The sequence below is a fragment of the Aulonocara sp. 'chitande type north' Nkhata Bay genome, linkage group LG9 (assembly GCF_057382095.1).
Source record: "Aulonocara sp. 'chitande type north' Nkhata Bay isolate Kocher_YH1m ecotype deep benthic linkage group LG9, A_spYH_male_GT1.1, whole genome shotgun sequence".
NCBI classification, from domain to species: domain Eukaryota; kingdom Metazoa; phylum Chordata; class Actinopteri; order Cichliformes; family Cichlidae; genus Aulonocara; species Aulonocara sp. 'chitande type north' Nkhata Bay.
The window spans coordinates 30,218,021-30,245,473 of record NC_141352.1 but is presented as its reverse complement, the minus strand read 5'-3'; the positions used below and the strand labels follow the sequence as shown (position 1 = coordinate 30,245,473).

Here is a 27,453-nt window from a genome sequence, read left to right as displayed (position 1 = left end):
CCCTGGGCAACTGCCCATGTTGCTCCTATCAAAAACCACTACTGTACTTAGGTATTGAAAACGTAAGTCATAGAAATGCCTTTTTCAGTTTAATGTGGAGCATATTAGGACTCAGTATAATTTCTAACCCACAGGATAAAATTCAGTTTTAGATTCACCTTTTCTAAATCTGACTGCAGTGTTTAAAGCAGACACTGTATACTGAAAAAGGTCATTTGTACAGGTGTGATACAGGAGGAAGAGAATTCACTCTGAACTTGTTTTACTCTTTAATAGAAAATACTCAGGCCATGTTTTAGTTATAATATCATTTACTGTAAGATTATTTTCTCAGTATGTGTCACTTCACCACCCCCTGCTGGAGAAAAAAGGTAACCAGGATTTATTCTTAGACATTGTCCATTTTTCATAAAAAATGAACTAAAACTAAATAAAATATAACCAGTAAGCAAAAAAGGAGATATAATCAATATAATTGTTTTTCATACTTTTCTGTTTTGAAACAATCAGAAAATCACTGGCATAACCAACAACTTACATTATTGTTAAAACTCTTTCAAGTGCAGATCAAAAGAGCTGCACATTGAGTTTATAATTACAAGATGTACCGAGAGACCAGACAATCTAATATGTGTTCACATGAATTACATTACAATATGACATCCTGCTGTCCAGATGTTTCAGGTTTCTGTACTTTGTTTGTATTTTGCCCAACCCATACTTTTTCATTCCTTTGCATTAATATGCTTAGCTGGATAAGTGTTATACTTTGAAAAATATTAAATAAATATTTTATATACATCTTGTTTTTAAAAAAGAAAGCAATAATAAAAAAAACCAACAAGCAATCTTTTCCTGTTTTTGGGCTCTCTCAATTACAAACCCACAGAATCTTCCAACATCTCCACCATCATGGAAAAAAACAAAGAGCTGTCAAAGGACGTCAAGAACAAGATTGTAGACCGGCAGAAGCCTAGGATGAGCTACACACAGATACATGAAATACATTTCAACTGCAATTTCTATTTCCTTGCACCATAGTTACAAAAAAGAAAAACATAATAAATAACTACAAGTTTGTTACTAAACTCAAGTTTTTCATTTACTTTTTGCACAGAAAAATCGAGCTGCCTCTTTTTCCTTCTTCTTTATTGTTCAAGCTTCACAATCCAGGAAACAGCAGGGATGGATATTGAATATGTATATGTATGAATATGTATGTAAGTTGGTTTTGCAAGTCTGCATGAGGACATGAGATGGGGAGAGAGAAAATCATGATGTATGTCATGAGCTGGAGTCTGCTAGTGAAAAAATCTCTTTTTGTGGTGTAGAAAATAGGAAGAACAGAGTCTCACAGTTTGTGTTGTTGGCAGAATGTGTCAGTAACAGCTCAGAATCACTCATTTGTAATTATTCATCTATGGACGTTCCTGCTTCGTTGTTTGTTGTATGTGAGCCAAAATTATTTTAGTTTCCAACTGGTCGGTTTTTGCCTTCATGCAGTCACAAAGAAACTGGAACCAGTCTGTCCTTAGGTGCTGGAAGATAAAATGTTTTCTCTGGAATTCATTAAAAGCTTCTGAAAGCCATTTATGTCTTTATGTCCAGATCAGATGTTAGGGAAGTTTTTTGTTTCCACTTGTCTTAACTGGAATTGTTACCTGACAAACTCTGTTCACTGGAATTTGGCTGGTTGGTGTCAGCCTTAAAAACAGCATCAAAAACACATTATATATTAAAAACATATATTTAGCACAGAAAAATATCCTGCTGCAGACCAAAATAAGCCATAACATCAGTCAGCATTTTCTTATTTTGACTTCCTGTTCTACCTTTACAGAACTTTCCGAATCTTGGATCTTCTCGAACTTCAGTCTGGGACAGAAGTTAAATGAGCCTTTTTGTAAAAACTAAATAAATAAATGTTGTAATTTTATAGTCACAATAGTGCCATATTATGTCTAACATATTAGTTCATATGCTGTCATTCACATAGTGCATTAAATGCATTTTCTGCACTTTGGTCTGGTCTGACTGCATCAAATTCAAAAAAAAAAAAAAAAAGAATCTAAGCCACAATTCAATTTTACCTTTTTGCGTGTGCAGTACAGTATCAGGCATACTAATGCTGCACAGCAAAGAATCGCTGCGATGGCTCCCACGTGGGTTGAATGCAGCAGATTAGGGTCCTTTGGTGCTTTTTGGGGTTTAAAAAAACTCTTCAGTTTTATGTCGCTTAAATTTTACATTAAATAGATTAAATAAATTTGCAAACAGCTTTTGACATTTAAACTTATGGTGCCTCACCTCTATCTGCCGCCATCATTATAACACTCTCAGACACTTTCGTCTCCTCAGCATCACTGAGTTCACATGTGTATATCCCCCCATGATCTGCAGTAAGGTCCTGTAATGTGAGGCTGCCCGACTCTGAGACATGCTTCACGTGCTGCTCCCACCCTGCATAGACTGTGTAGGAGATGTCAGCCCCACTCCTGGTCACAATGGACTGACTGTGGTTGAATCTCCAAATGAGGTATGAGAAGGAAGTATCAGAGGGAGGGCAGAAGATTGTTGTTTGTTTGTCAGTGTTTGACCAAACAAGAAAAACTGGAATAATAAAACAGAAACATTGATTAAGAAATAAGTAAACACTTTAGATAACTTTGTTATAAATGTGTTTGTTCGAAGTGGGAGACTGACAGATTGGTGATATGGCTCTTTTCCATTATTCCCTAATCAATGCGATTTGATGCGACTCAAATCAGCTTGGCTCCTTTACAATTGAGTACCACATCAGTGTGGTTGGAGTCATCATAGCAAGGTAGCCTGAAGGTCTTGTGATGTTATTTGTTTGCGACACACAGACAACAACATCGGAGGCATCAAAGCCCCGGTATACCAGCTTTTGTCAGACTCAGGCTGATGGTAGAGAGCCAGAGAAGGCAACGTGTGGCAGTGTTGGTTTTTGTACAGCTTGTTGTGGGGTATCAAAAACAGCATGATTAATTCTTGTGAAGGAGCAGCTCTCATCGAGTGAAACCATTGCTTGGCCAGTCAGTGGCATGCACCTAATGGAAAAACCCTAGAAACCGAGTCAAGTTGAGTCAATCTAAGTAGCTACTAGTGGTAAAGGGCTAGTAGCTACTTAGATTGGGGTTATTATAGCAGAGTAATCTGTGAGTAATGACTGACAGACTAAAATTACACATAAATGAGTTTCCTCTGCACATCTGGACTCAGCCTTAGAGAGGGAGTGTTGAGCTTGCTAATGTGGGAGGGGCTCAGTTTCGAGCTACTACTCCTTTTCACTGAAAGGATCCAGATAAGGTGATACAGGCACCCGAATAAGATGCCTGCAGGACCCCTTCACAGTGAGGTTTTTCAGCCATGTAATGTATTTTAGGCCTGGGGACAGAACCAGTACACACCGGAGAGATTACATCTCCAGGTTGTGTTTATTATGTCTTTATTTCTATTATAATATATTGGATAATATCTACAAAAATATTCTGATTGGTGTAATCTATAAATACAATATCAGTAGTTTTTATTTGAAATTACAAAAAATTGAGTGATACCAGAACCAAAGGATGTTAGATGGACTGAAGTAATAATGTGAACTGAACATTGGATAAAACCTGGTTAACAAAAATATGCAAATGAATTATGACTTTACAAAAATAATAATATTAATATAATTAAGAGGACATTTTTTCTTTTAGAAGAAGACGGTTTGCTTTTTGTAACATTTTGCCATCATGATCGTTTCTCACAATACATTATTATTGTGGTCTCCAGGGATGTGTTAAATATGTCCCTTTAAATATGAATTTGTTGAAAAGTGAAAGAAGACTACCTCTTCAAACACCTGAAAACTCACATAGCCTATGGAGTAACTGCCAGAACTCTCCTGCTAAGAAGTGGAGGTACCAACCACTGCACAAGCATAATAGTAGGAACTATTAGTACTGACTGGGTTCAGACAAGTAGGCCCACAATGCAACACAAAACAAGACATAACTTTAAGAAAGAAACTTCACACATAGATGTACATGAACAGGATAGGCATATTTGCATGTTGCATTAAACCAAACAGATATGCTTCTACAACAGGACCTCCCACCTTTTCACTCTAATCAACCAAATTTAGGTATGAAAGAAAACCTTTTTAAAGCCTATGGTCCCGTTTGCGCAGAATAGAACAAAGACAACACCGTCACCGGTTCATCACAAGGTTTGAGAGGGTGGATTTGCTGGGTTTCTTAACCTAAAGACCTCGATCCAGATTCACGGTGCTGGATTATAAAATTTACTTGACCATGTTGTTGCAGCTTTAACTCACACTCCTTTGGGAAAATGACTCTAAATTGAACTTTTATGACAGGTTAACCTGATTTTTATTTCTAATGTCATTTTAATACTTTTTAGGTTAATTTAATATGTATCAAAGTTTATTAGATGACATGTCTTCAATACAAAAAGAAACTACAGAGCCTGTACATGCTTACCTCGTTTAAATAAAGTTGCTCTCTTTCTGTTTCTGCGAGTGCTGATGGTGCAGCTGTAGTCCTGATCGGTCCCACTGTCTGAAACAATCAAAGAACTGCTGATGTTGTAAAGAAGCTGTTCAGTCTGCCGGACTGTGGTGTTCTTGGATGAAGGACTGGTGGACCAGGCGAGTTCAGGTTTAGGGTAGATCCCCTCCGAGCTGCAGGTGATGATGTTTTCTGCCCGCTGAATGTTGACTTTACGGACAGGAGCTGCAAAAGAAAGAAAGGGAGCAGGTGTTATGTTCACATATTTTAGGTCTACTTCATTGATTTTAAAACAAATTTTTTGACACATATTTATACAAAAATATGAGAAAGTTTTACAACAAAGATTTATTTTTTTAACCTATTAAAATTCTGTGAAGCATTTTGAATCAACCTTTAAGTGGAAAATCTCTGTGTACAAAATTATAACTGTCTCACATTTTCAGTAAATAAAAATAGAAAACAAAAACATACCAGAGGAGAAAAATTTCTTGAATGAATACATTTTATGTGACTCTTACCATTTATCTTTAGGTTAATAAATGATTCTTGGTTTCCTCTGTCAGTGCTGGTGTAGCACTTGTATCTTCCTTCATCCTGAACCTCCACCTTTGTCAGCTGCAGTGAGGCATTTCCTGTGGAGATCTGGTCGTTGAACAGTGATGTCCTGCCTCTGAAGCGCTGGTTCTGACGTTCAAGCTGATCTTTGTTGTGGTAGAATGAGTGGACAGTAATGTCTCCTGCTGATACCTGATGCCAGTGGATGACTACATCTCTGCCACCATAGCTGCATGGCAACATGCATCTCTCCATGAAAATGCAGGACACCTCAGTATCTGCAACAACAGGTAGAGACACATGATCAAAGTCATGAATCAGAGGTTTTGTGTTTGTGTATCTGAGTTGTTTCTGTTTGGGTTTTCCTTCATTACAGAGTTAGAAGTTTTGATTCTTTTACTTCAATTTGGATGAATTTTATTTTTTTATTATTCTACTGAGGCTGTTATGTGTTTATAGAGTTTTAGGTTCCAGTTTATATATTTTACTTTTTACCCTGTCTGTCTGATCCTCTGTCACATTCTTTCTGTGTCAGTCACGGTTCCCTTATTATTATTACTTTGTGTTTGTTTATTTTTTTTGTATTGTACTGTATCAAGAGAAGAAAACGAGAAATAATAAAACACAGCTGCTCGACTGGAATGTAGTCTCGGTCTGCACCGCAAACTGTTAAACTATCAGGAAGCTCTTTCTAAACTTGCTCATTAGATTTAAAAGAAGTTTCCTGAACTTTGACCTGAATCTCAGAATTACAGAAATACATTTGCTGACATATAAATTCATGTTAATGTAAATTATTAATTATAATATATTATAATATAATTATCTAGAGTACAAATGAAAAATTGTTTAAATAATAATTTTTCACTAATGAAGGAAAAATGTTTTCAAAACAGGGCCTTCCTATAAAGTCATATATCATTCATATCAAAGACGACTGTGTGGATGAATTTTTCAGTTATTACAAAAGAACTCTAACAGACTCCATTCAGGCTTAAACACCTGAAGACCTGAAGTACAAGGTTATGAAAATAGGACACTGCTACCATGAGAGCAGAATTTAACAAAACTACATCTGATAAATGAGAATCTAAAAATATACACAATAATAATTACTGATGACCACACACCTCAAACATAAATTTGTCACATCTGCATGTTTTCAAATCTTTAACGTTATGAGAAATAAAATCATGTATAACGAGATAATTGTTATACCTTGTAGTTACATACACTTTGATTTGCTATAATTTATCCAACCAAATGAAGCAGTTATTTTGACGTTTATCCTGACATGTGATTTTCTTAAACTTTACAGATAAAGTTAGAATAAAAGGTGGATATATTTAAATTTGTTTTATTTTTATTTTTTTAAAAAGTGCCACTAAGAACAAGTTTGCTTCTGTGCATCCAAACAATGTATAAACCTTATTCACATTTCATGATAAATCGTTTTTGACATTGTTGCCTCCACTCCCACACGCTGAATGTGTTCAGTTTCATTCCGTCTCCAACCCAGCGCCTACAGCAGGGTGCAAAATGCTAGCAAGCAGGCATACGTGGACTGCTATGACCAAGTGGCCAGCAGAGTGTCCAGGAACATCTGTGCCACGTATGCCCTGGAGGTACAAATGTTACACCGACCCTAGGGTGGTTAAGAAAGACCGAGCTAAGATCAGAGGGACTTCCAGATACAGATGGATAAAAGGGTGGCGGCTAACCAACCAGACATAGTAGTAGTGGGCAAACCGAGTAAGACGGTCGTAGTGATAGATTTAGAGATACTGAGTGATGGCAGCATCAGGGAGAATGAACATTCTGGCCATTTTGATCATTTTCTAGCTTCATGTTATTCATGTCATACTAATGTTTTGGGCTGCCCCTCAGTTTATCATCAAAGAAAGATAAAAAAAAAAAAAGAAAGAGCTTCCCTAAGATGTAAACACCATATCCATATACCAGAGGATGCTGCAGAAAGAGTAAAACAGGAAATGAGAAAAAGTAATTTATTTGTAGCGCTATTATACTATACTATCAATAACAAACTGATACATAGACTAGTAATATGCATGTTTTAAAGACTTCCAGATTGAGACAAAATAACATAACACGAGACATAAAAATGTTTAAATAAAGTTATGTACAGAAACATGAAAATGAAAAAAGAAAAGACTTATTTGAGGTAAGGAGAGACAACACAGTAGTATACTGAAGTATGTTGTCAGAGATTTCAAACCTCAGAGTGACAGCTGTTTGCTGACTCGTCAACAAGAAATATTCATGCAGGAATCCATCCTAACAGGTTGTCTTACAATCCTTTAAAGGTCTCTAAAGTTTAAGAACAGATTTACTTCACAATAACCATGTAAACACAATTCATTGGGATATCTTGCAGTCACAGTTTGACTCCTGTTACCGTACAGAAAGTTGTAAATACTTCAGTTTTCCTTTGATTATAAACTCATCTTTGTGTATGTTTAATTAAATTAAACTCACTATTGTGCAGTCAAACATTGTGTGAACCATATTCCTACTTCACTGAATAATAATCACATTAAAAAAGAGGTTTCTTGCTGTACCTGTAATTTCTGAGATTTATACCTGAGCTTTAAGTTTGACTCAGTCTCTCTCTTCAGTACCTCCTATATTTGGTTTGTAAACATCATAACTGTGATTTGTATTCACAATAGATTCAAGTAATAAATGCAGTGAAGCTTTTACTCACCTGCTTTTACAAAAGTCCACTGAAAAGTCAGGACCACCAAAAACACGACACACTTGATCCCAGCCATTGTCCTGCTGTTTCATGGTACACGATCTGAGTGTACCATGACATCTGACCCAGCTGGTTTGCTGCTTACAGCAGCTTAGCATATTCACTGTGACGATAATCACACCCTTCATCTGAATGTCTGAAATACTTTTTTTGTGACACACTGAGGAACAAGTTAATCAGAAACTGCTCACAGTATTCATGTAATCAACTTCTTAACACAGAGTTCAACTGTCCAACCAGAAAATTTGTGAATGACAAAGAATAAAAAGAACCCAAAATACTTCTATAATATTTCACTGACACTGTGTGGTGTGTGTGGCAGGACTACATAGTGCAGAAAAATGTTTCTGTTGTGGTTTACTCTGAATATTTTCTCTGACTGGATAATTGTGGATGGTAGCCTTGGTCTGGCCTTGGACTTAGCCTGGGTTCTTTTGCTCTGGTGCTGAAGAGGTAAGCTATAGAAATGCCTTTTTCATTTTAATGTGGAGCATGTTACTGACTCAGTATAATGTCTAGGATACAATTCTGCTTTAGATTACGTTTGTCTAAATCTGACTGCAGTGCTTTAAAGCAGACACTGAGAAACTGAGCAAGGTCATTTGGACAGGTGTGACACAGGAGGAAGAGAATTTCCTTTGATAGATAATATTTGGGCCATTTTTAAGTTGTCATACTGTACTGTAAGATTTTCTTCAAGTATATGTTTTTCACATTATATCATTTCGACCATTATTTCCAGGCATCTTCACAGAGTAACGTAGGAGATAACTTTGTCGTTTTGTGAAAAAAAATTCACTTCAGCATCCCCTGCTGGAGAAAAAACAACGATTTATTGTTAGACATGATACATTTTAATTAAAAAAATGAACCAAAACTAATGAAAATATAAATCGTAGGTTAACAAGAAGGATAATGCATTTAATATTTTTATGGTTTTCTTTTTTTGAAACATCAGAGGAAATTTGATGACTCACAGATGACTGAAAACATCTTCAAGATTTTGTATAAACATCATTTCATTTTAAAATTATATTTCTTAAAATAACTTGATTTAAAAATAAAATAAGATCACACTCAATAAAACAATCTCCTGTCCAGATGTTTCAAGTTTCTGTTCTTGCTTTTTTAATGTTTTTTGCTTGTGCAGTTTCCTAAAGTACCATCCTCGGTCACTGATGCTTTGTTCTTTTTTATTTTTGCAGTTTTTGCAGGTAAAGACAAACTCAAAGATTATTGTCACCCTTGAAAATACTTAATTACATTAATATCCTTCCAGCCTAGGTAATCATTTTCCTCTTTAAAAGATGTTAAAGAACAACAAAAAAAGCAAAAACACATGATCTTCTCTTTGCTTTGAGCCCTCGCTCGTACAAACACAGATTTGTGGATTAACCAAACAAGATTCTTATGGGACAAGTGAAAACACGGTTTTCATCCGACTGTCATTTTTGATTGATTATATTGCCCAACTGTATGAAGAATACAGTAAGAGTCTAAATGCCACATAAACACAAGCACAAGAATGAGCACATACTAATGGAAAGTTAATCAACAACTGCTCACAGTGTTCATGTAATTAAACTGTTCAAAGAGGTCGGCTGCCCAAAAAATGGTTGGGTGAATAAGAATAAAAAGAACCACAAAAAAGGAAATATTTCTATAATATTTCACAGACACTGTCTAAGGCTTGGTGAGTGTTTGGCAGAATGTCATTCATATTGGCGTTGCTGTTAGCCTTGGCCTGGGTTCTCTTGACCAGGTGCTGAAGAGGTAAAGCTATAGAAATGCCCTTTTTGGTATAATGTGGAGCACGTTACTGACTCAGTATAATGTCTAACCTGTAGGATAAAAATCCTGTGTTAGATTCTCCTTGTCTGACTGCAGTGCTGTAAAGCTGTCTACTAAGCAAGGTCATTTCTGCAGGTGTGATACAGGAGGAAGAGAATTCCCTCTGAGGTTGTTTTACTCTTTTATGGAAAATATTCAGGTCATGATTTAGTTGTCATGTTGTACTGTAAGATTATTTTTCTCAATGTGTAAAAAAGTGTCACTTCAGCACCCCCTGCTGGAGAAAAAGGTAACAGCGATTTATTGTTAGACATTATTAATTTTTAAAAATGAACTAAAACTAAAGAAAATAAACCAGTAAGTAGAGAAGAAGAATAATCCATTTAAATGCTTTTCATACTTTTCTATTTTGAAGCATCACAGAAATCTGATGTCAACTGAAATGCTGTGCTCATACGAAACCAACATTTCTCCCGTGGAGATCCTCAGAACATCAGTGGATTTACCCTGTTCAGCTCCATAAATACATGGTTTTAATTTGAACCACTAAACTTTACATTTCAGCTATAATAAATTAGCTGAAGAAAAACAACAACAATCATTATTGTTGTTGTTGTTGTTGTTGTTGTGTCTAACTGTATTAAATACCTCTGAATAGCATTCAGTCCAAATAGCTCTATCAAAGAAGGGAGGATGGTAATTAATTACAACAGAACTGTGTCACATTTAATTTTACTTATTTTTGGCTTAAAATGCTAATTAGTACTAAGACCATAATTACTGTCTACATAGCCTGATCCCACACTCCAGGAGGAGCCAGAGAACACGGAAATAATGAAATGAAAGCATTATGAGAAACGATGTAAAGAAAGACATGTAAAGAAAAACTGTAGCGCTGGTTGTACAACAAGAACTGCTGCCTGATGTTTGCCACCTAGTTTTCTAAGAAACATGTAACTCTCGCTACGCAAGTATGCAGGAATGTTTCCGCCTTCGTGCCCACGCCGACTGAACCGAGAGGTTTCCTGGTTTCTTTGTTTTCTTAGATGTAAACCACATAACTGTGAAGAGATCATTGCAATTACAGTTTTTCCCAATTGTTTACACACATTTTCTAAAAGCATGCCTCATATTGTCATATTGCAAGAGTTGCAACTGCAACTACTAGCCTACAGTAACAGTAGGGTTGGGTTGGACTCCTTATCCTGCTTCCCTCGTTGTCATTCCATGAACAAGGACATGGTGTGCAATAGTTGCCTGAATTTCATCAGTAATGACTTCTCTTGGTCGTCCTCCCCCCTCAAATGGAATTTTATCCTGTTCAGTTGGTCTGATTAAATCATTAGAAACAGGTGTGTTCAACTGTGCGTTGTTGTGTGTAAAAGATGACAGCTGTTATACAAGTGTTAACTGTGTTTATTGACTGAGCATGTGTTTAAGGTTTTGAAAAAACGAGTTTATGAGTTTTGCAATTTGTGCCTAAGACCCTGAACAGTGTTTAAGGTTTGGACAAAAGAAGATTTTATTCAACTACTAAGTTTAGGCCACTGAGAATTTGGTTTAGAGAATGAAGTTTAGTCTTTGCGGAAGTCAGTAATGCCTCACTCACCTCTTCTTATCCACTAGGAAGTAACAAAGCTCATCTAATTTAACCTGCCTTCACCTAGATGTTTGAATAACTTTGGTCGGACAAGCTTTAAAAAAAGTTAAAGATCTATGGTTATCTCTTACAGTTTGAAAAATCTTAACTAATCTTCATCACAGCTGTGTTAGTATAAGAAGGTTCGAATATAATCAGTGGTGTTCAAAAAAGTAAAGGCCACTGATAGGAAGCCTGTAACCTACATGAGGTCCTAAATTTCTCTAAATTAATTGTTTTTAATTGTTCTAAACTGCTGTAGTTCCTCCCTTGGACCAATAAACTACATTTTGGAGTAAGTCTGTCTTTGTGTGTGTTACTGTGTTCGTCTTTTAGAGAACAAATGTGCAGATGTTGCTTCCTGCAGGAACTGCAGAAACCATCTTCAGCTACTAAACATGGACTGAAAAAAATTGTTCTTAATATATTTTAGTCAAGTTGTTTATTTAGTGAAGTTTCTTATGCATTATATACACACACATACACACAAAACATTCATTTTCGAGATGGCAGCATTTGAAAAGACACAAGAACCTACGAGTTACTAGTTGCTGCTCCTGTTGTGGAAGTTTCCATTTAATAAAGCCTGCAGACAAACGGTGGATTGTAGCTAACATCCTTTAATCAAAAAAAGATCAAAAAGCCAAGCTTGGTGAGAGAAGCCATCGCTGGGGCAGACAGTCAGCAGTGTCGCTCCCTGAGCCCAGCATGGCCCTGGGTTAAATACCCCCTACAGGAACAAAAAGCAGGACATAGCTGCTTCAGACCATCGGCCTTTCCCCCAAAGAAAGGTTCACACTCCCTTGCTACCTCTCACAGTCGTTGAAGAGACAAAAGACTCTTCCTGTGAAGTTGTCTGCTTCCACCAACAATCACCCGGCTGTTCAATGGCATGAATGTGTGAGACATTGAGCCATACTAAAACCCAGTGGCACCAAGGCATTATACAGTAAAATAATACATGAATAAAAGAAATTCCTCTACACTCCTCAGGTCTTTCTCTCACCCACCTTTTATTTTTAGCTGCCCTCCGAGACACAGCAGGTGAGATCCTGTCCTGGTGACAGTGTATTTTTACTACAATACAGTACAAATCCACCTTAAGATGTTCTGCGTGGTTCTTCCAGCAGCTTGACGGTCTCCCCTCTGTGTTTATTAAATGCCAGATGACTCAAACAACAGCTGCAAACTTGATCATCTCTGAAGTTTGAAATGATGTCTGCTGCACTTAAATTAAACGGTCCCTCATCTCAGCCCATTCAGGACTGAAAATAGTTAGTAGCTGTAAACACTGTGCAGGATGTCAGTTTCAGACATTTACATTTATGTTAAACTGCATAAAACAAATCAATCATATGTAAACACAAATAACAAGAAAAAAAAGTATCTCTCACATCATCTAAAACTGTCTTCAGTGCTTAATATCATTTTTTCGTTCCACAGTAGAAGAACACATGTTGAAAAGCTACCAGCTCAGCTAGTAGCTAAACTCAAGTTTATCAGCAGTTTTTGACAAACAAATCAAAGCTGCCTCTGTGACTGAGACTCATCTCTTATTCTTTGTGTTGCACAACCAAAAATCAAAGGTCCAGAAGGAGGCATATGAAAATATTTAGGTTATGACCAAGAATCATCATAGATGAAAACAGAATTTAAAAAAAAAAGTGTCCTTGCTCCTCAGTGCACGTATGAGTAACTAAGTAACTCATTTGAATGTTGTTTTCAGCAGGTTTTTCACTTATGAAAGTTTTTGCTTTACTGAGCAGAGATCCAACACTCAGGAGGGTTCAGTGCAGGGCTGAAGCAGAGCTGCTGGGGTCTGCCAGATGTTTCGTGGCAGAGCTTCTATTCAGCTCCACCTTAAGTTCAGTGTCACTGTCAAAAAGATGAAAAGAGACCATTTAGAAACATGTCATCATTATGAATAATAAAAAAACATATACAGTCAAAAAAAAAAAAATCACCACATCAGTCTGAATGTGCTTCATCTGATTTTCTGTTTTCATGTCATGGATGTTGTTGAACGCTGCTTCAGTCTGACTCACTACTAAATCATTTTGACTCGACAGCAGTTTAATTTCATTCATTATAGACATCTGGTTTTATCTCCACGACCATAACACTGTTTTCAAACAAGTCATTTTTTATTTAGTGTAGTTCAAACAAGATTTACTCACGTATGTGTTTTGTTGGTGTTGCTCTGAGGAATCGACTTTAGAAAAAACAAAAAACAAAACATAATCAGTATAAATAACATGAACAAAATGAACTGCAAAGTGAAGGGAGAAAGTTATTTACCTTTCTGCGCTTATACAGCACGAAGCCTACTGCTGCTACTGCCCCTGCAATCACGATGGCTGCAATCACCCCTGCTACAGTAGCTCCTGAATTACCTGAAACAGAAGAAACAGAATCACTTAAAATGTCTTTTGGCTCAAACCTCATCATGGCTCTGAATGGGATAAGCACCCATGTCCCACTACATCATCATTATTATTATTTTTGCTTTATCATCAGAATGTGGTTTAATTAGAATAATATTATTAGAATATACAGTAATGAAATCAGAGTTTGTGTTTAACTGCATAAAACTTGATAAAAACGTGTAAATAACACTAAACTTGATCATTAACCGATTAAGGTCTAAACTGTATGTGAGAACGCTGCATTGCACATGTATGTTAAAGAAAATTGACCCCGTAACACAAATTGCGGTCATAAACATTTTGTACTTCGTAGTTGTGAGTTTTGTAACCTTGTAAACCAAAATATCTGACAATTTTATGTCTGTGCATCTATAGATGAGAATTTGTGTTTGTAAAAATAATTACACAAGTTACAAATTGTTTTTTGTTGAGGTCTGGTTACAGATACAAAGCAAAAAACTACGTGTAAAACTGTAAAAAACTGTAACTTGTGTTTTACAAACACACACAAATTCTCATCAGGACTCAGTACACATTTGATTTACAAGTTCAAAATATTTATGAGCACAATTTGAGCCCATATGTAACACCGATCATATCATGTATCACACTCATACATCATATTTGACAGATGAGATTTTATGAGTTTTCGAGAGTTCAGAGAGATTTTTTTCCTGATAAAACTCAATAAATTACACAAAAAAATCAAGATGTAGCCAAAACTATACAATTAATTAATTTCTCATTTTTTTAATTCCAATTACAAACAATGTGAATTTATTATTAATCTATTTTGTGAATCATGGTTTGCAGAGTTAAAATTGATTTCAACACTCTGTGTGGATTTCCTTCTTGTATGACAAAACATTATCTGATGTCATTTTAGGATTAAGGTGAATTTAACATACAATACATCATATTACAACATTATTGTCTTCACTGCTTACTTTGTTTAGATGAGGTGGAGGGCCAAGTTACACTCCTCTTGCTACGGCGAGTGCTGATGGTGCAGCTGAAGGTCAGATCAGTTTCGCTGTCTGAAGGTGTCACAGAGCTACTGATGTTGTAGAGGTGTTGCTCAGTCTCCTGCATCCTGGTGTTGCACTTGCTGTTCACATTGGAGGGAGGACTGGTGGACCAGGTGAGCTTAGGTTCAGGGTAGATCCCCTCTGAACAACAGGTGAGTGTGTTTCCTTCCCGCTGAATGTCGACTTCATGGACTGGAGCTGCAGAAAAAAGAAAAGAAAGACAGAGTTTATGTTCACATATCTTTATGGGTTCTTTTTTTAGCATTTATAAAGCAAGTACGGTGAAAAAGCTGAAAAGGAGAAATATAGTCAAGTGTTACCAGTGCTCGATTTTTCTACACCGAATGATGTATTTTAACTGAACTTTTTATGAGCAGGACATCTTTGTCATTAAATCAAGTGTTTCATCAAAAGACTAATTGTAGTGCTTTTCTTTATTCTCATACATTTTCTGGACTGCATCAGTAGCTGCATTTTCTTTGCAGTTTTTTATTTATATTTTAACTAGAGCTATTTCTGCAAAAAATATCTGAATATAAGTAGAAACATTTATACATACACTTGGAGAAAATGATAAAGATTAAAAACATACATTTCTTTAAAATGAATGCATTGTGTGTCACGTACCATCCATTTTTAAATTGATAAATGATTCTTTGATTCCATTTTCAGTGCTGGTGTAGCACTTGTATCTCCCTTCATCCTGAACCTCCACCTTTGTCAGCAGGAGTGAGGCGTTTCCTGAGGAGATCTGGTCGCTGAACAGTGATGTCCTGCCTCTGAAGCGCTGGTTCTGCAGTCCAAGCTGGTCTTTGCCTTCATAGAATGAATGAACAAAACGGTTTCCTGCTGATTGCTGGAACCAGTGGATGATGACTGCAGTGCCTCCCTCAGAGCTGCATGGCAGCATGCAGGTCTCCATGAAAATGCAGGACACGTCGGTATCTGCAACAACAGCAAGATACACATGATCATAAAGTAAGATCTGCAGCTCAAAACATTTTTAGATGCTTTAGAGTGAAAATTGGTGCTGATAAGTAATGTTTTACTGAGAGTGGGATAAGCAAATGCATGTATAGAATTAAATGTCAAACCTAGTAGTCCCCCAGAAATAATATAACCCTTCCTCCACCACCAAATGTCTCTGAGCTGACAGGACTACAGCCGTAGTACAGACTACTACTGACCCTGAAAACAATCTTACTATGCCACGTCGACTGGTTTCAATTCCTCATTTGATAATTTCTGAATTATACAAGCCATTCCAATCCTTTCTCCTCCCAGCTTGTGTCTTTTTTTCCCCATTAGCTCAGATTTAGTGGGAGGGACAAAGATACAAAGATGGAGTCAAAGAGAAATGTGCAGTGAATGTGCATCACAGGTGAAGACGATCATGGACGAACCAAAGCAAGAAGCAAAAGACAACTATCAAAGTAAAACAGGAAATAGGAAAAGAAAATACTTAAAGGAGGCTCGGATGGATGAATGAGACGACATTCAAGGAAAACTCAGACGGACATTAGAAGGACTTCAGACAAAACTGAGAGCAACACCAGAGACAAATAAAAATCAAGACAGAAGCTGAAAACAGAAAAGTATCTAAAACTAAAAATCATCAGGAGCCCAATAAATTTAAACATGAAAATACAGTAAATTACAAAGCAAGAATTGTAAACTGCAGACTGAAGACTTTCCCTGTGCCACAGGCTAATGTCTCTGCTCTTTCCAGCTGACTCCAGAAAAACAGTAACTTGGTTTCAGTTAAACAGGTTCTCCAACAATCTTTTAGAGTTCTTAAGAACAGATTTAATTTACAGCAGTGATGCCAAAGTCAGCGCATCATTTTAAATGTGTATGTAGTTTGGTTTCTCTGTATAACCATTTTAGTTATTTTACCAAGTGACCTTTGACCTGATTTATTAAAAATATGAGACGTGTGATAATGTTTTTAGAGTGAGGCATGTAAAGGCAGGGATGTTTTTGTTTGTTTCCTTGTTGGCAGAAGGTTTCGTGTTGAGCCGACACATGGAAACATTGCTTTGTTGCGTTGTCCAAAACTGATCTTAGAAAGATTGTGTCCCTGTGACTCCAGAGGAAAACATCTGTCATGACTGACTCATGTGGGTCTGAGTGAGGCACAGGGATCAAGACCAGCAACCTTAAAATGTGGATCCCAAAGATCGAGCACCATAAATTCTGTCATTTCAGTTCCCATAGGGAATAATTCACAATCATTACTACTGGTTCAAATTCATTGTTTAAATATAAGGAGTATGAGAACGTGTTCATTTCTAAACTTACTGATGTCTCTATTTGAAAAAAAACAAAAAAAACTTTTTTAATCTCCATTTTCTACTGAAAAGCCCATCGATAACTAATTGAATTTCTTTTTGTAACAATAACAGCAAAAATGTAAAGGACGCTCATTTCGAGCCAGAACTCTGAACTTCGATCTAATTAAAGGAACTGTTATTAAAAGATGTTTCTGTAAGAGAGCGTATTCCTCCCTCGACAGACCCAACACCACGGTTCGGATAATGTTTTTCGACTTCTCTAGCGCCTTTAACACAATCCAGCTGAGAGAGAAGTTGGAAGCTATGCAGATGGAGGCTCCACTGGATCAGCAACTACCTGATAGGCAGACCACAGTTTGTGAGGCTGCAGAGTTGTGTGTCAGAGAGTCTGAACAGGAACATAGCAGCACCCCAGGGAACTATTCTGTCCCCTTTCCTCTTTACCATCTATACATTCGACTTCAAGTACATCACATAAACTTGTCAGATGACATGGCCATTATTGGAAGTGTGGAGATGGGAAGGGAAGAGGAGTACAGAGGACTGATTGGTCACTTCGTGAGGTGGTGTGACGTGAACCACCTGAAGATGAATGTGACCAAAACAAAGGAGCTGGTGGTGGACTTTGGCAGAAACAGATCCTGACCCTCCCCTGTCTGCATTGGTGGGACTAATGTTGAAATAGTCACATCCTGTAAGCATCTGGGAGTTCAACTGGATCACAAGCTGGAGCGGTCTGCCAACACGGACGCTGCCTACAAAAAGGGACTGAGCCGGCTTTGCTTTCTACTATGGTAAATGGCCTGTATTTGTGTAGTGCTTTTTCTAGTCCCTCAGGACCCCAAAGCGCTTTACACATCCAGTCATCCACCCATTCACACACACATTCACACACTGGTGATGGCCACAGCCACCCTGGGGCGCACTGACAGAGGCGAGGCTGCCGGACACTGGCGCCACCGGAGCAGTTTCAGCGACATGTTCCTTTAACCTTGCTGTCTGAGGGAACGTTGCAGGAGGTCGTTCCTTTCTGCTGCCATCAAACTCTTTAAATCATTCACGTGGGTCAGATCCACACATGTGGACCAGAATAATCCCACCTCAATGCACCCTGTCACTTTTGGACACCACGACACACACACTTGTCCTTTTATGTTAATATACATGTATATTTATACCTATATTCATCTATTTATCTTTATATTTATTTATCATTACTCTATGAGTGTTTGTTGTTTATTGTATATTTGCTGCTATGACAACTGATTTTCCCTCTGGGATTCATAAAGTTTCTCTGATTCTGAAGTGTGACAGCCAGCCCTGATCTACCGTATATTCTCTATTTTCCTGTCACCAGCAGGTTTTAGATGTAGATACAAACTGATTGTTTAAACCACATTCCCATTTCACTGAGAGTGATAATATTTAATAATAAAGTTTTCAGGAAAATAAATCACAAACATTATTTGTCATGATCCTGCTCTGTGACCCAACGTTTTGAGTTTATCATTGGCTATTGTGTTGGCAATTATATTTTCTGCTTAGTTTGTTCCTATTCTTGTCATTTAGATTGCCGAGACTTAGTCTTATTTCATGTTTGTTTCTATTATATTATTCTCGGGCTGTGTTCTCAGTTCTGCTGCCTCAGCACAAATAAAGGTTCATTTTCTATTTCTAAGTTCTGTCTTGGAGACATTTGTTGGTTTCTGGTTATGACACTTCTGCCTCTCCTCACACATTCAGCTTTTTTTGGAGTTTCTCTCGTTGCACTTCCTGGTATTTGTTTTCTCGAGTAGTTTTTTCAGATTAAAACCAGGTAACTTCTGTTTACACTGGAGTAAGCTAGTGTGTGTAGTAAATGGCTAACTCACCTCCTCTGGTTAAAGTCCACGTAAATGTCAGGAGCACCAGAAACACTGCGCACTTGTTCCCAGCCATGATCCTGTTGTTTTATCCGTTTGCAGGCGCATTAATGTTGAAGGATCTCAAACTCACCCAGCCTGTCTGTCAGGTAGTTCATATTAACGCACTGAGAATGAGGAAAACGCTAATCAAACTTCGCCTGAATGTTCAAGGTCAGCACGGAGACACGCCTTACAATAATTAATATTAACAGTTTGTAACTTCACCTGCACTAACGTGCAGAAGAGGCATCTGCTGATCAACGGCAAACCGAGTTTCCGAGTTACAAACAATAAGAAAAACATTTAGAGACGAGTCCTTCTCAAAGTACTGCGCAGAAATTACTTTCGTTTTTATTGAGGGTTGTACTTTGTATCATATGACGCTCGAAGTCTCACAAGCCGCACTACCACGTGACTGATTCAGGAAATGATTGCAGTAATCCGGAGTGAAATTTCACCCGTATGGAAACATTTTCAGCTGATGTCACCTAATAAAATATGCACATAGTTATAAATGAGTATTAATAGTATTTATATAATTAATATAAAAAACGTGGCAAGACATTTATCCCTTGTTCTAGTTTCTTTCTTCTAATTTCCGGTATATTTAAAGGTGAAGTGTTGTTTTAGCTCAACAGTAACACCTGATCTGACATTACAGAGCCCTCCATGAAAACCAGACCAGCTCAGGTAACATTGTGTGGTATGTTTGTATTAAACAACATTAATTTATATTTTAATTGTGAAATTTGTAACTGATGTGGAATTATTTGTGTATTTGTTTGTTTGTTTTGTAGTCATCAGTGGAGAATAATGCAGTGGATGAGGCCTTGGTTATTGAAAGAAAAAAAAGAAAGCTTGTTAAAGCTCTGAGCACTACTGATGTTCTCCCACAGGACAGGTGTGCATGTGAGCATTTTACCTCATTTCCTCATATTTGCCATTCCAAGACTGGCAAATTATTTCCTTTAGGCTTTGAAAGCTGTAGTGAAGGACAGATAAGCTATAATGATTCAAACCCACAGCCACTGTGTCAAAGACATCTGTAGTTAGTTTAACAGCAAATATGTGAACCTCTATCAACACCACTGCAAGGATTATATGCTTTTTTGTCATTGCAATATTCTAACTGATGCCATTTTGTTTAAGTTGCTGCTGCAGTGACACTTGAATAAATCACTTTTTGTTCACTGATTTTATAGGAGACGCTGACACATGTGTTGGAGCGAACAGGTCAGCCGGCTTAAGGATGATTAAAGAGATGGATACACATATTTGAACAGCACGTACCATATGCTCCAACATGTTTATGATCCCAGGGAACCTGCAGGAGCACACTGATGTTGTCCCATAAGAACATCTCATCTGAACAGTAAAAAAATATTTTAGAAAGTCTAAAAGTGCTGTCCTCATTTAATGAGGCCACAGTTGAGCCACCAAAAGTCATTCCCCTTTATCATAGCTGCACCATGCACCAGAGGAGGAAGGAAATGGCCACTGTCCATACTCCAGAGAGTCTGAGGTTAAAGGAGAAGCTGTACATTTTACAATAAATGAGCATCATATCACTGGCAGCGCTGCTCGATCCCTGCTTTAAAAACACAGTCTTCATTAACTCTGGTAAAGCAGCAGCTGATGAGGAGATGCTCACTTCTAAATGTGCTGTTGTTGTACGAAACAGTGCTGCTTCCTCCTCCTCATCGTCACAACTGCGCATATTAGAAGCTTCTCAGTCTGTGCTTCAAAAAGAAATGGACACATTCTAATTATGTTATTGCATTTAGTCACTTACAGCCTGTTTATGTTAGGTAGCAAACTGTGCTGTTGGTTGGACACCACAGTCCTGCAGACGAGGACCAAGCAGCACTGTAGACTCTCTGTGGGCTCCTCCTGTTTGTCTTTTTACATTTTTATTCCTTTTATTATTCAAACTAAGATCAGAGTGGTTATTATGCCGGGTGCTGTGGTGAGGGATAGGTTGGTGAATGAGAGAAGAAGAGCGTCAAACTGCTGCATCTGTAACTGAACACACTCTAACAACAAACAGCACTCAAAACAAACAAACAAACAAAAAAAACAGGACAAGGTAAGCAAACTTTTGCTGTTGTGTGTGTCAGAGAGAGAGACATGTGCGAACTTGTAAAAAACTTGCTGGATAACTTAACTTCCTGAACTGAAGAAGCCTCTTGGATAAGAGGTGAAACCAAAACAAGTCCAGTCATGCTCCCTGAGACAAATCTCTGCACTCCAGTGTTTTCTAAAGCAGGTGAAATCATCTGAAAAAGAAAAGCTTTTTTAATGAATTAAAAGTCACTTTTTATAAGTAACATAAGCACAGTTACAAACCCAGTAACACAAACTCATTGCATCCTTTTTTCCTAATCTTCTCTTTTGATCCTGCTATTGTAGCATAAACACACACACACCATATTTAAAAGGTCAGAATTATTTAGAAGTTCACAAAAATCATTAAGTCATACATTCACACCAAAGCCATGGTGTCATTGTAATCACTCTGCCTGTTTTACATTTATTGTCCACTTGATGGCACCTTAGAGCAAATGAAGCACTGTGAAGCATCAGTGCATGAACGCAACAGGTGAATGGGAAGCTTCAGTGCTTCTTAAGGTTTAAGAGTGCAGAGCAGGTCCTCTCTTGCTCTCTTGCTTCATAGAAAAAGAATCACAACTTGTTGCAGCTCTTCGCAAGCAGCTATGAGGAAATCTCAAACTTTGCCTCTTTAGGATTGCAGCATCGATTACTGCGCATGTTGTAATGTTGATATGAGGTGGTTTTATCCTCCCCAGTGGACTTCCTGCTCTGCCTGTTTAAATGGCTTAGATAGTAAATTATTATACCCGTTATGTTGTCAATGATTACAGCTGTTGTAATTTAATATTTAAATGAGTAAGTAATAAATCTTATTATGGGTTAGGTTGATGACATTGGTTTGGGTTTTGAATTCAGTGCATGCTTTCAGCTTATTTGTGAATTATTTGTGTCAGTTCTCCGTTAGTTGGTATTTATGTTAATGTCAGCTCTTCTCACAGCCGGTGGTGACTCCACCGTGTCTCCACCATCCAAATCTCCCAATTTATCGCCCTTCAGTGTTTTTGTGGATATCATTTTTGGTTTGTTTGTTTTTGCTGTTTTTTTGCTATTTTGGACTTTTTTCAGCTTCAATAAAGGTTTACTTTTTGTTCATTGGACTTCTTCTTTCTTCTGTCATTTAGGTCAATACCTGCACGTTATGGGAATAATGGTTGTTTGTTGAAGTTTGACGGGAAGCACATTCTTATATCTCAAATTCTTTAGTTAAATTGAACTTCGATCATTTCATAGCCTCCAAAACAAAATCATATTTACACTTGACTTAAAAAATGTTCCAAATGCAGAATCAGATGAAGTTTTGACAAGACTGTATTTTTTTTAATAAGAAAACCTTTCTTTAATAAAGGAAATTTGTACTTAAGACTAAAAAATATGTTTAGTAAAGTCAAACTTATTTTACTTTTTTGTTTTGCTAAATACAACCAAATTTGCTATTTAACATCAGGTTATGTGTAGGTGTCACTGTGAGCATGAGAGCCTTCACCAGTCGGTAAGCAGGGTGGGCATTACAATAAACTCAGTATTGATGACTGCATTTACTGCAAGTGCTGTAGTCTCGTATGAGCTCAGTAAGAGTACGAACAACCAAATGGCACTAATGCTTCTAAATGCAAACATTAAAATTTATAAAGTCACTATATGAAGGTGTAGATCTCCAAAAGGTGCATTAACAACAAACACCATGTGACAGTCCCTAAAAACGTTAGCAGTAAGAAAAGCAAGTAAGTTTTCAACAAATAATAAAACAGTAAATCATAGTCAGGTCTTAAACATTTAATATTTGTGAATGTTTTTACAAAACACTGAAGACGTGCTGCTTACAACCTCCAGATTTCAAAACTGTGTTTTTTAATAAAACAAAAAAAAAAAACCCAACTAAAACTACTATACAAGTAAACATTTTAATTTATCCATCCATCCATTCGCTTCCACTTATCCTTTTCAGGATTGCCGGAGCCTATCCCAGCTGTCAGAGGGCGAGAGGCGGGGTACACCCTGGACAGGTCGCCAGTCTGTCGCAGGGCCAACACACAGGGACAGACAACCATTCACTCGCACATTCACTCCTAGTGGTAATTTGGATTATCCAATTAACCTATCCCCACAAGCTGCATGTCTTTGGATGGTGGGAAGAAGCCACAGTACCCGGAGGGAACCCACGCAAACACGGGGAGAACATGCAAACTCCACACGACCTCGGCCTGATGGTGGAATTGAACTCAGGACCTTCTTGCTTTGCAGCAACAGTGCTAACCACCGTGCCACATAATTTATGTGTCATGAAATATAATGAGTGACATTTTCTTTCTGCTTAATTATTTTGTATCATTTTATCGAGTAGATGAGGTAGAGGAGGAACCATATGCTGTAATCTCAACCTCAAAATATCAACGAACTTCACCAACATGTGCAAAGTGAGCATTAGTGTCACTGATGGAGAACAGAAAAGACATCAGAGTGTATCAGCATCATTTAATGATACTGACTCAGGTACATTTAACAGATACATTTAAAAATCATTTAATAAATGGAGAGGTCACGTTGTCTGAGGCCGTGTTTCTACAGGATTCACATTTCTGTGGGTTCTGCCGCTGCCTTTGGTAATAAATCATCTCCCTCATGGTCGTGACTGCAAAATGAAATTATAAAGAATTCTGTCCTGAAATACATTAAGAATAAACAAAAAAGCAAACCAAAGATACGCTGGATTAAAAAGAGCGGGCGAGAGAGAGATTTACCCAGGAGCGCTCAGTGTTTTCAGTTCCTCTGAAGTTTTTTCTGTCAGGACCAAATCGAGTTGACTTGATATTTCTGCAGCATCAGGAACCTGCTGAGCCTGATGGGAATGAAGAAGAGTTTGTCATCCAAGAGTTTATATTAGTTCTATAGCAAGTAGTACAGCTATTAAATCATGTACTAAAAAGGGTTTTGTATACGTTTAATATCATTTTTAAAGGGTTGCATACAATCGTGTGAACGTTTTCCTTTTCATATGACTTTAAACATTTTAAAATACTTCCACTGTGTTGTTACTCTTTTGCCTTTGAACTTGCACATGTTGGGCTAAAGCATAGAAATACATTCTTTTAGGATTTTGTTTCATTTTTATAAGAAAAAAAGATCAACGTTGGACTATTTTTTTTTTAAAAACAGAATATGGTTTAAATTTAGATTACCATATACACTTCAAACATTACAGAAACATAGTTGAAAAGGTAAAAAAAAAAAAGAAAAAGCAAAAGAAATGAAAGGGTTTATTATTATTATTATTATTATTATTATTATTAATTTATTTATTTATTTTAAAGAATTAAAATGGCTTGAATTAAATTTTGGACTTTCTAAGTTAAGCTTGGTCAGATTAAGGGGGCTCATTGCAACATCTGTGCCTGTCTGTACCTGTAACTCCATTGATCCTGTTTCCACTGTAGGCAGCACACTCATTGGCACTGAGCAGCTCTGGTGCATCTAAAATGTTGCATTATTAATTCAACACATCAACACAACAGATCCCCAAATTTCAGAAGTAGATACCCTTCCTGATATCTGTTTGTTTGTCTTTACCTTACTGTTAAATTTATTGCAGCATATCGGTATCAGGCCTAAGATTACCGCAATCATGATGACGCCTGCCACCATGGCTTTAGCGATGCCTGTAGCAAACACACACAGACACGCACATACACAAATGAAAAGTGTTGATTTTACTTATTTAATAATCAATATAAATAACTATAAATAACTATTATATGTATTTTGTTAATAAAAAATTCTGAAGATTTTTGCAGAACATTTTTTTATTTGGTTGGTAAGAGTCTGACTGACTGACCACAAATCTTAAAACACACTTACCTTCTTTCAGGTTGCGGTTTGACAAAATGGCTGTTTTGTTGTTGCTGCGAGTGCTGACAGTGCAGCTGTAGGTCATATCAGTGAAGTCATGTTTGGTGTCAGGGAATATGACAGAACTCTTAATGTTATAAAGTTCTCCGTTCGGTCCACTCTGCTGGACTATGGTTGTGCTCCTGAAGACGGTTTGACGGCTGGTGGACCAGGTGAGCAGAGGTTCGGGGTAGATCCCCTCAGAGCTGCAGGTGATCCTGTTTTCTGCCTTCTCAATGTTGACCTCACGGACTGGAGCTGTCATAAAAAATATACTTTATGAATTATTCACTCTAAAAATATTATTTTGTCTTGAAATGTTTTTTGTTTATAAGACAAAGATTGCTATATATCTTCATGCAAATATATAGTAAAAAAAAAGTGTCTTGTGTTTTCTGTATGTTTCTCGTACCGTCCACTTTTAGGCTGATAAATGAATCATTGTTTCCCCCTGTTGCACATTTGTATCTGCCTTCATCTTGAAACTCCACTGATGTCAGCTGGAGTGAGGCGTTTCCGTTGGATATCTGGTCTTTGAATAATGATGCCCGGCCTCTAAAATGCTCATCCTGTTGTGTAAGCTGGTCTTGTTTGGAGTTGTAGGAGAGGATGGAAACATGTCTTGCCTTTAGCAGACTCCAGCTAATAACTGCATCAGTGCTACCCAGGAAACTGCAGGGTAAGATGCAACTTTCCTGGAAAACACAGGACACCTCAGTATCTGCAACACAAAGAGACACCCAACACAGTTCAACTTAGAGGACATTTCTCTGAAATCCAACAATTAAATTAAAAATAGTTCGTCTTTCCACCAGTAAAACCTGGTGTCCACATTAAACACTATGAAAATACAAAACCAAGCTGGTTGCTTGAATATAAACACAATGCTGTTTGAGTCTGATATAGCTGAAAGATGTGTCACTCTGGTAGCAACATTACATACTCCACATTTTCCCACACAGAAAACAAAAGTATGTGACAGCTGGAATGCACGCCGGCACAAAGGTCAAATTCAAAAACTACATTTCTCATGTGATACCATTTTTAAAGTTTACACTAACACAGTAGGTGAATAGGAACTCGGACTTTGTAGCAAATCACTATTCAAAAAAACGTTATCTTAAGTGTTTAAAATTTAGTCTAAAATGATGCACAAGAGATCCAGGATTTTCCAAATTTGATGAATAGATAATGATTCTTTCAGCTGCTCTCTTTGCTTCTGTCTCACCATATCCTCCACATCTTCCTTTGAATGTTCTCTCTCTACATCTGTGAACCTTCTCTATGTTCATCCTCTTTTCTTCCTGCCTGGCAGCTCCATATTCAACATCGCTTGTCCAATATACCCACTATCCCTCCTCTACATGTGTCCAAACCATCTCAGACTTGAGTCTCTAACGTTGTGTCAACCTAAGCGTCTGATGTACCCTTTTCTTGTCTTGTCCATCCGGGTCACTGCCAACAAAAATCTTCAACTGTTCCAGCTCCAGCTTGGTCTTCTGTCTTTTGTCAGTGTCACATATCTGAACTATGCATCATAGCATAGTCTCACTGGCATCTCTTAATGAATGATGCACATACAAAATAACACAAATGTGAGAAAAAAAAAGTCTTTGGGCACAAATATCTCTGAAATTTCTGCCATTAAAGTTTATATAACGGAACATAACAGAAGACTGGATTTCTAGACAAAATACTAGTCAAGCAACATCAAAGTAAAAAAAACCTCCTTCAGACAACCATCTATGTAAACTTTCTGAGGAGTACAAACAAAATATTAATACATTTCTTATTGTAATTCAAAATCCTTGTCTAATTTTCTGGCATGTTCATTTTTTCTTTGAATAAAAACCACCATGACCCGAAACACACCTGTGTTAATGACAGTCATGGCAGCCTCACTCACCTCCATTTGTAAGAGTCCACAGAAAAGCCAGAACAACACACTTGATCCCGATTATCCTGCTCAGTTCCATATTCCTGCTGCTGAATCAAACTTCATAACAGAAGAAAAAAGAAGTCTCTCTTAGAACATGTAGTTTTGGCGTTCTAGATTTCTGCCTCCACGCCCACAGAATGAACTGTTTCTCTTTAGCCTGCCATATTGTTTCCTGGTATGTTTAGATCCATTCATAATAACTACCATGATAATGGTTAGTTATAATGGTTAGAATAAGGTATTATGCATATGTACGCATAAGATAACACCTCACTCAACTCCTTTTATCCACCGACAGTTCAGGATGGTCAAAAACACGATGGACTTGATCCCAGTCATTAGCTCGTTCAGTTCTAGTTGCCTCCCTGTTACTTCATCAGTGTTTGAAAAAAGAACCAACATGTTACTGGCTCATAACAAAACTCATCGAGCTTGTTTGTTTGCTTGTGACGCTGTCAAGTGTCTTCAAACTATGACTCAGGGAAGTGTTTGAAATAGCTAGGTGTGGTAAGAAGAAAAGAATGACTTGTCAATCATCAACTTTTCACAGGAAGAGTCATTCTCTG

At 37.3% G+C, this 27,453-nt stretch overlaps 3 protein-coding genes across 7 annotated transcripts; all 3 read right to left on the bottom strand.

The window, feature by feature from the left end:
• Positions 1–262: 262 nt before the first annotated feature.
• LOC147322388 (uncharacterized) lies at positions 263–7,931 on the bottom strand. Its single transcript, XM_086306830.1, has 6 exons — positions 7,822–7,931; positions 5,060–5,374; positions 4,512–4,763; positions 2,308–2,610; positions 2,091–2,197; positions 263–1,704 (listed from the first exon to the last, which is right to left on the bottom strand). Exons 1-6 carry the CDS (start codon positions 7,886–7,888, stop codon positions 1,645–1,647), a joined length of 1,104 nt encoding a protein of 367 aa, XP_086162956.1. The 5' UTR covers positions 7,889–7,931; the 3' UTR covers positions 263–1,644.
• A 3,809-nt stretch (positions 7,932–11,740) lies between these two features.
• Positions 11,741–20,886, bottom strand: LOC147322387 (V-set domain-containing T-cell activation inhibitor 1-like). Of its 2 annotated transcripts, none has more exons than XM_086306836.1 (6): positions 20,747–20,886; positions 15,384–15,701; positions 14,676–14,954; positions 13,601–13,695; positions 13,480–13,514; positions 11,741–13,177 (listed from the first exon to the last, which is right to left on the bottom strand). In XM_086306836.1, exons 2-6 carry the CDS (start codon positions 15,676–15,678, stop codon positions 13,090–13,092), a joined length of 792 nt encoding a protein of 263 aa, XP_086162962.1. In that variant the 5' UTR covers positions 15,679–15,701; positions 20,747–20,886; the 3' UTR covers positions 11,741–13,089. The 2 variants fall into 2 exon arrangements, with proteins under 2 accessions (XP_086162962.1, XP_086162961.1); XM_086306835.1 differs by lacking the exon at positions 20,747–20,886 and adding an exon at positions 18,922–19,316.
• A 214-nt stretch (positions 20,887–21,100) lies between these two features.
• Positions 21,101–27,287, bottom strand: LOC147322386 (programmed cell death 1 ligand 1-like). 4 transcript variants are annotated; one of them, XM_086306832.1, is made up of 8 exons: positions 27,167–27,260; positions 26,855–26,944; positions 25,361–25,669; positions 24,919–25,206; positions 24,631–24,719; positions 24,466–24,534; positions 23,805–23,911; positions 22,831–23,695 (listed from the first exon to the last, which is right to left on the bottom strand). In XM_086306832.1, exons 2-8 carry the CDS (start codon positions 26,922–26,924, stop codon positions 23,635–23,637), a joined length of 993 nt encoding a protein of 330 aa, XP_086162958.1. In that variant the 5' UTR covers positions 26,925–26,944; positions 27,167–27,260; the 3' UTR covers positions 22,831–23,634. The 4 variants fall into 4 exon arrangements, with proteins under 4 accessions (XP_086162959.1, XP_086162958.1, XP_086162957.1 ...); XM_086306833.1 differs by lacking the exon at positions 22,831–23,695 and adding an exon at positions 21,101–21,230 and having other exon boundaries at positions 26,855–27,287; XM_086306831.1 differs by having other exon boundaries at positions 26,855–27,284.
• Positions 27,288–27,453: the final 166 nt, after the last annotated feature.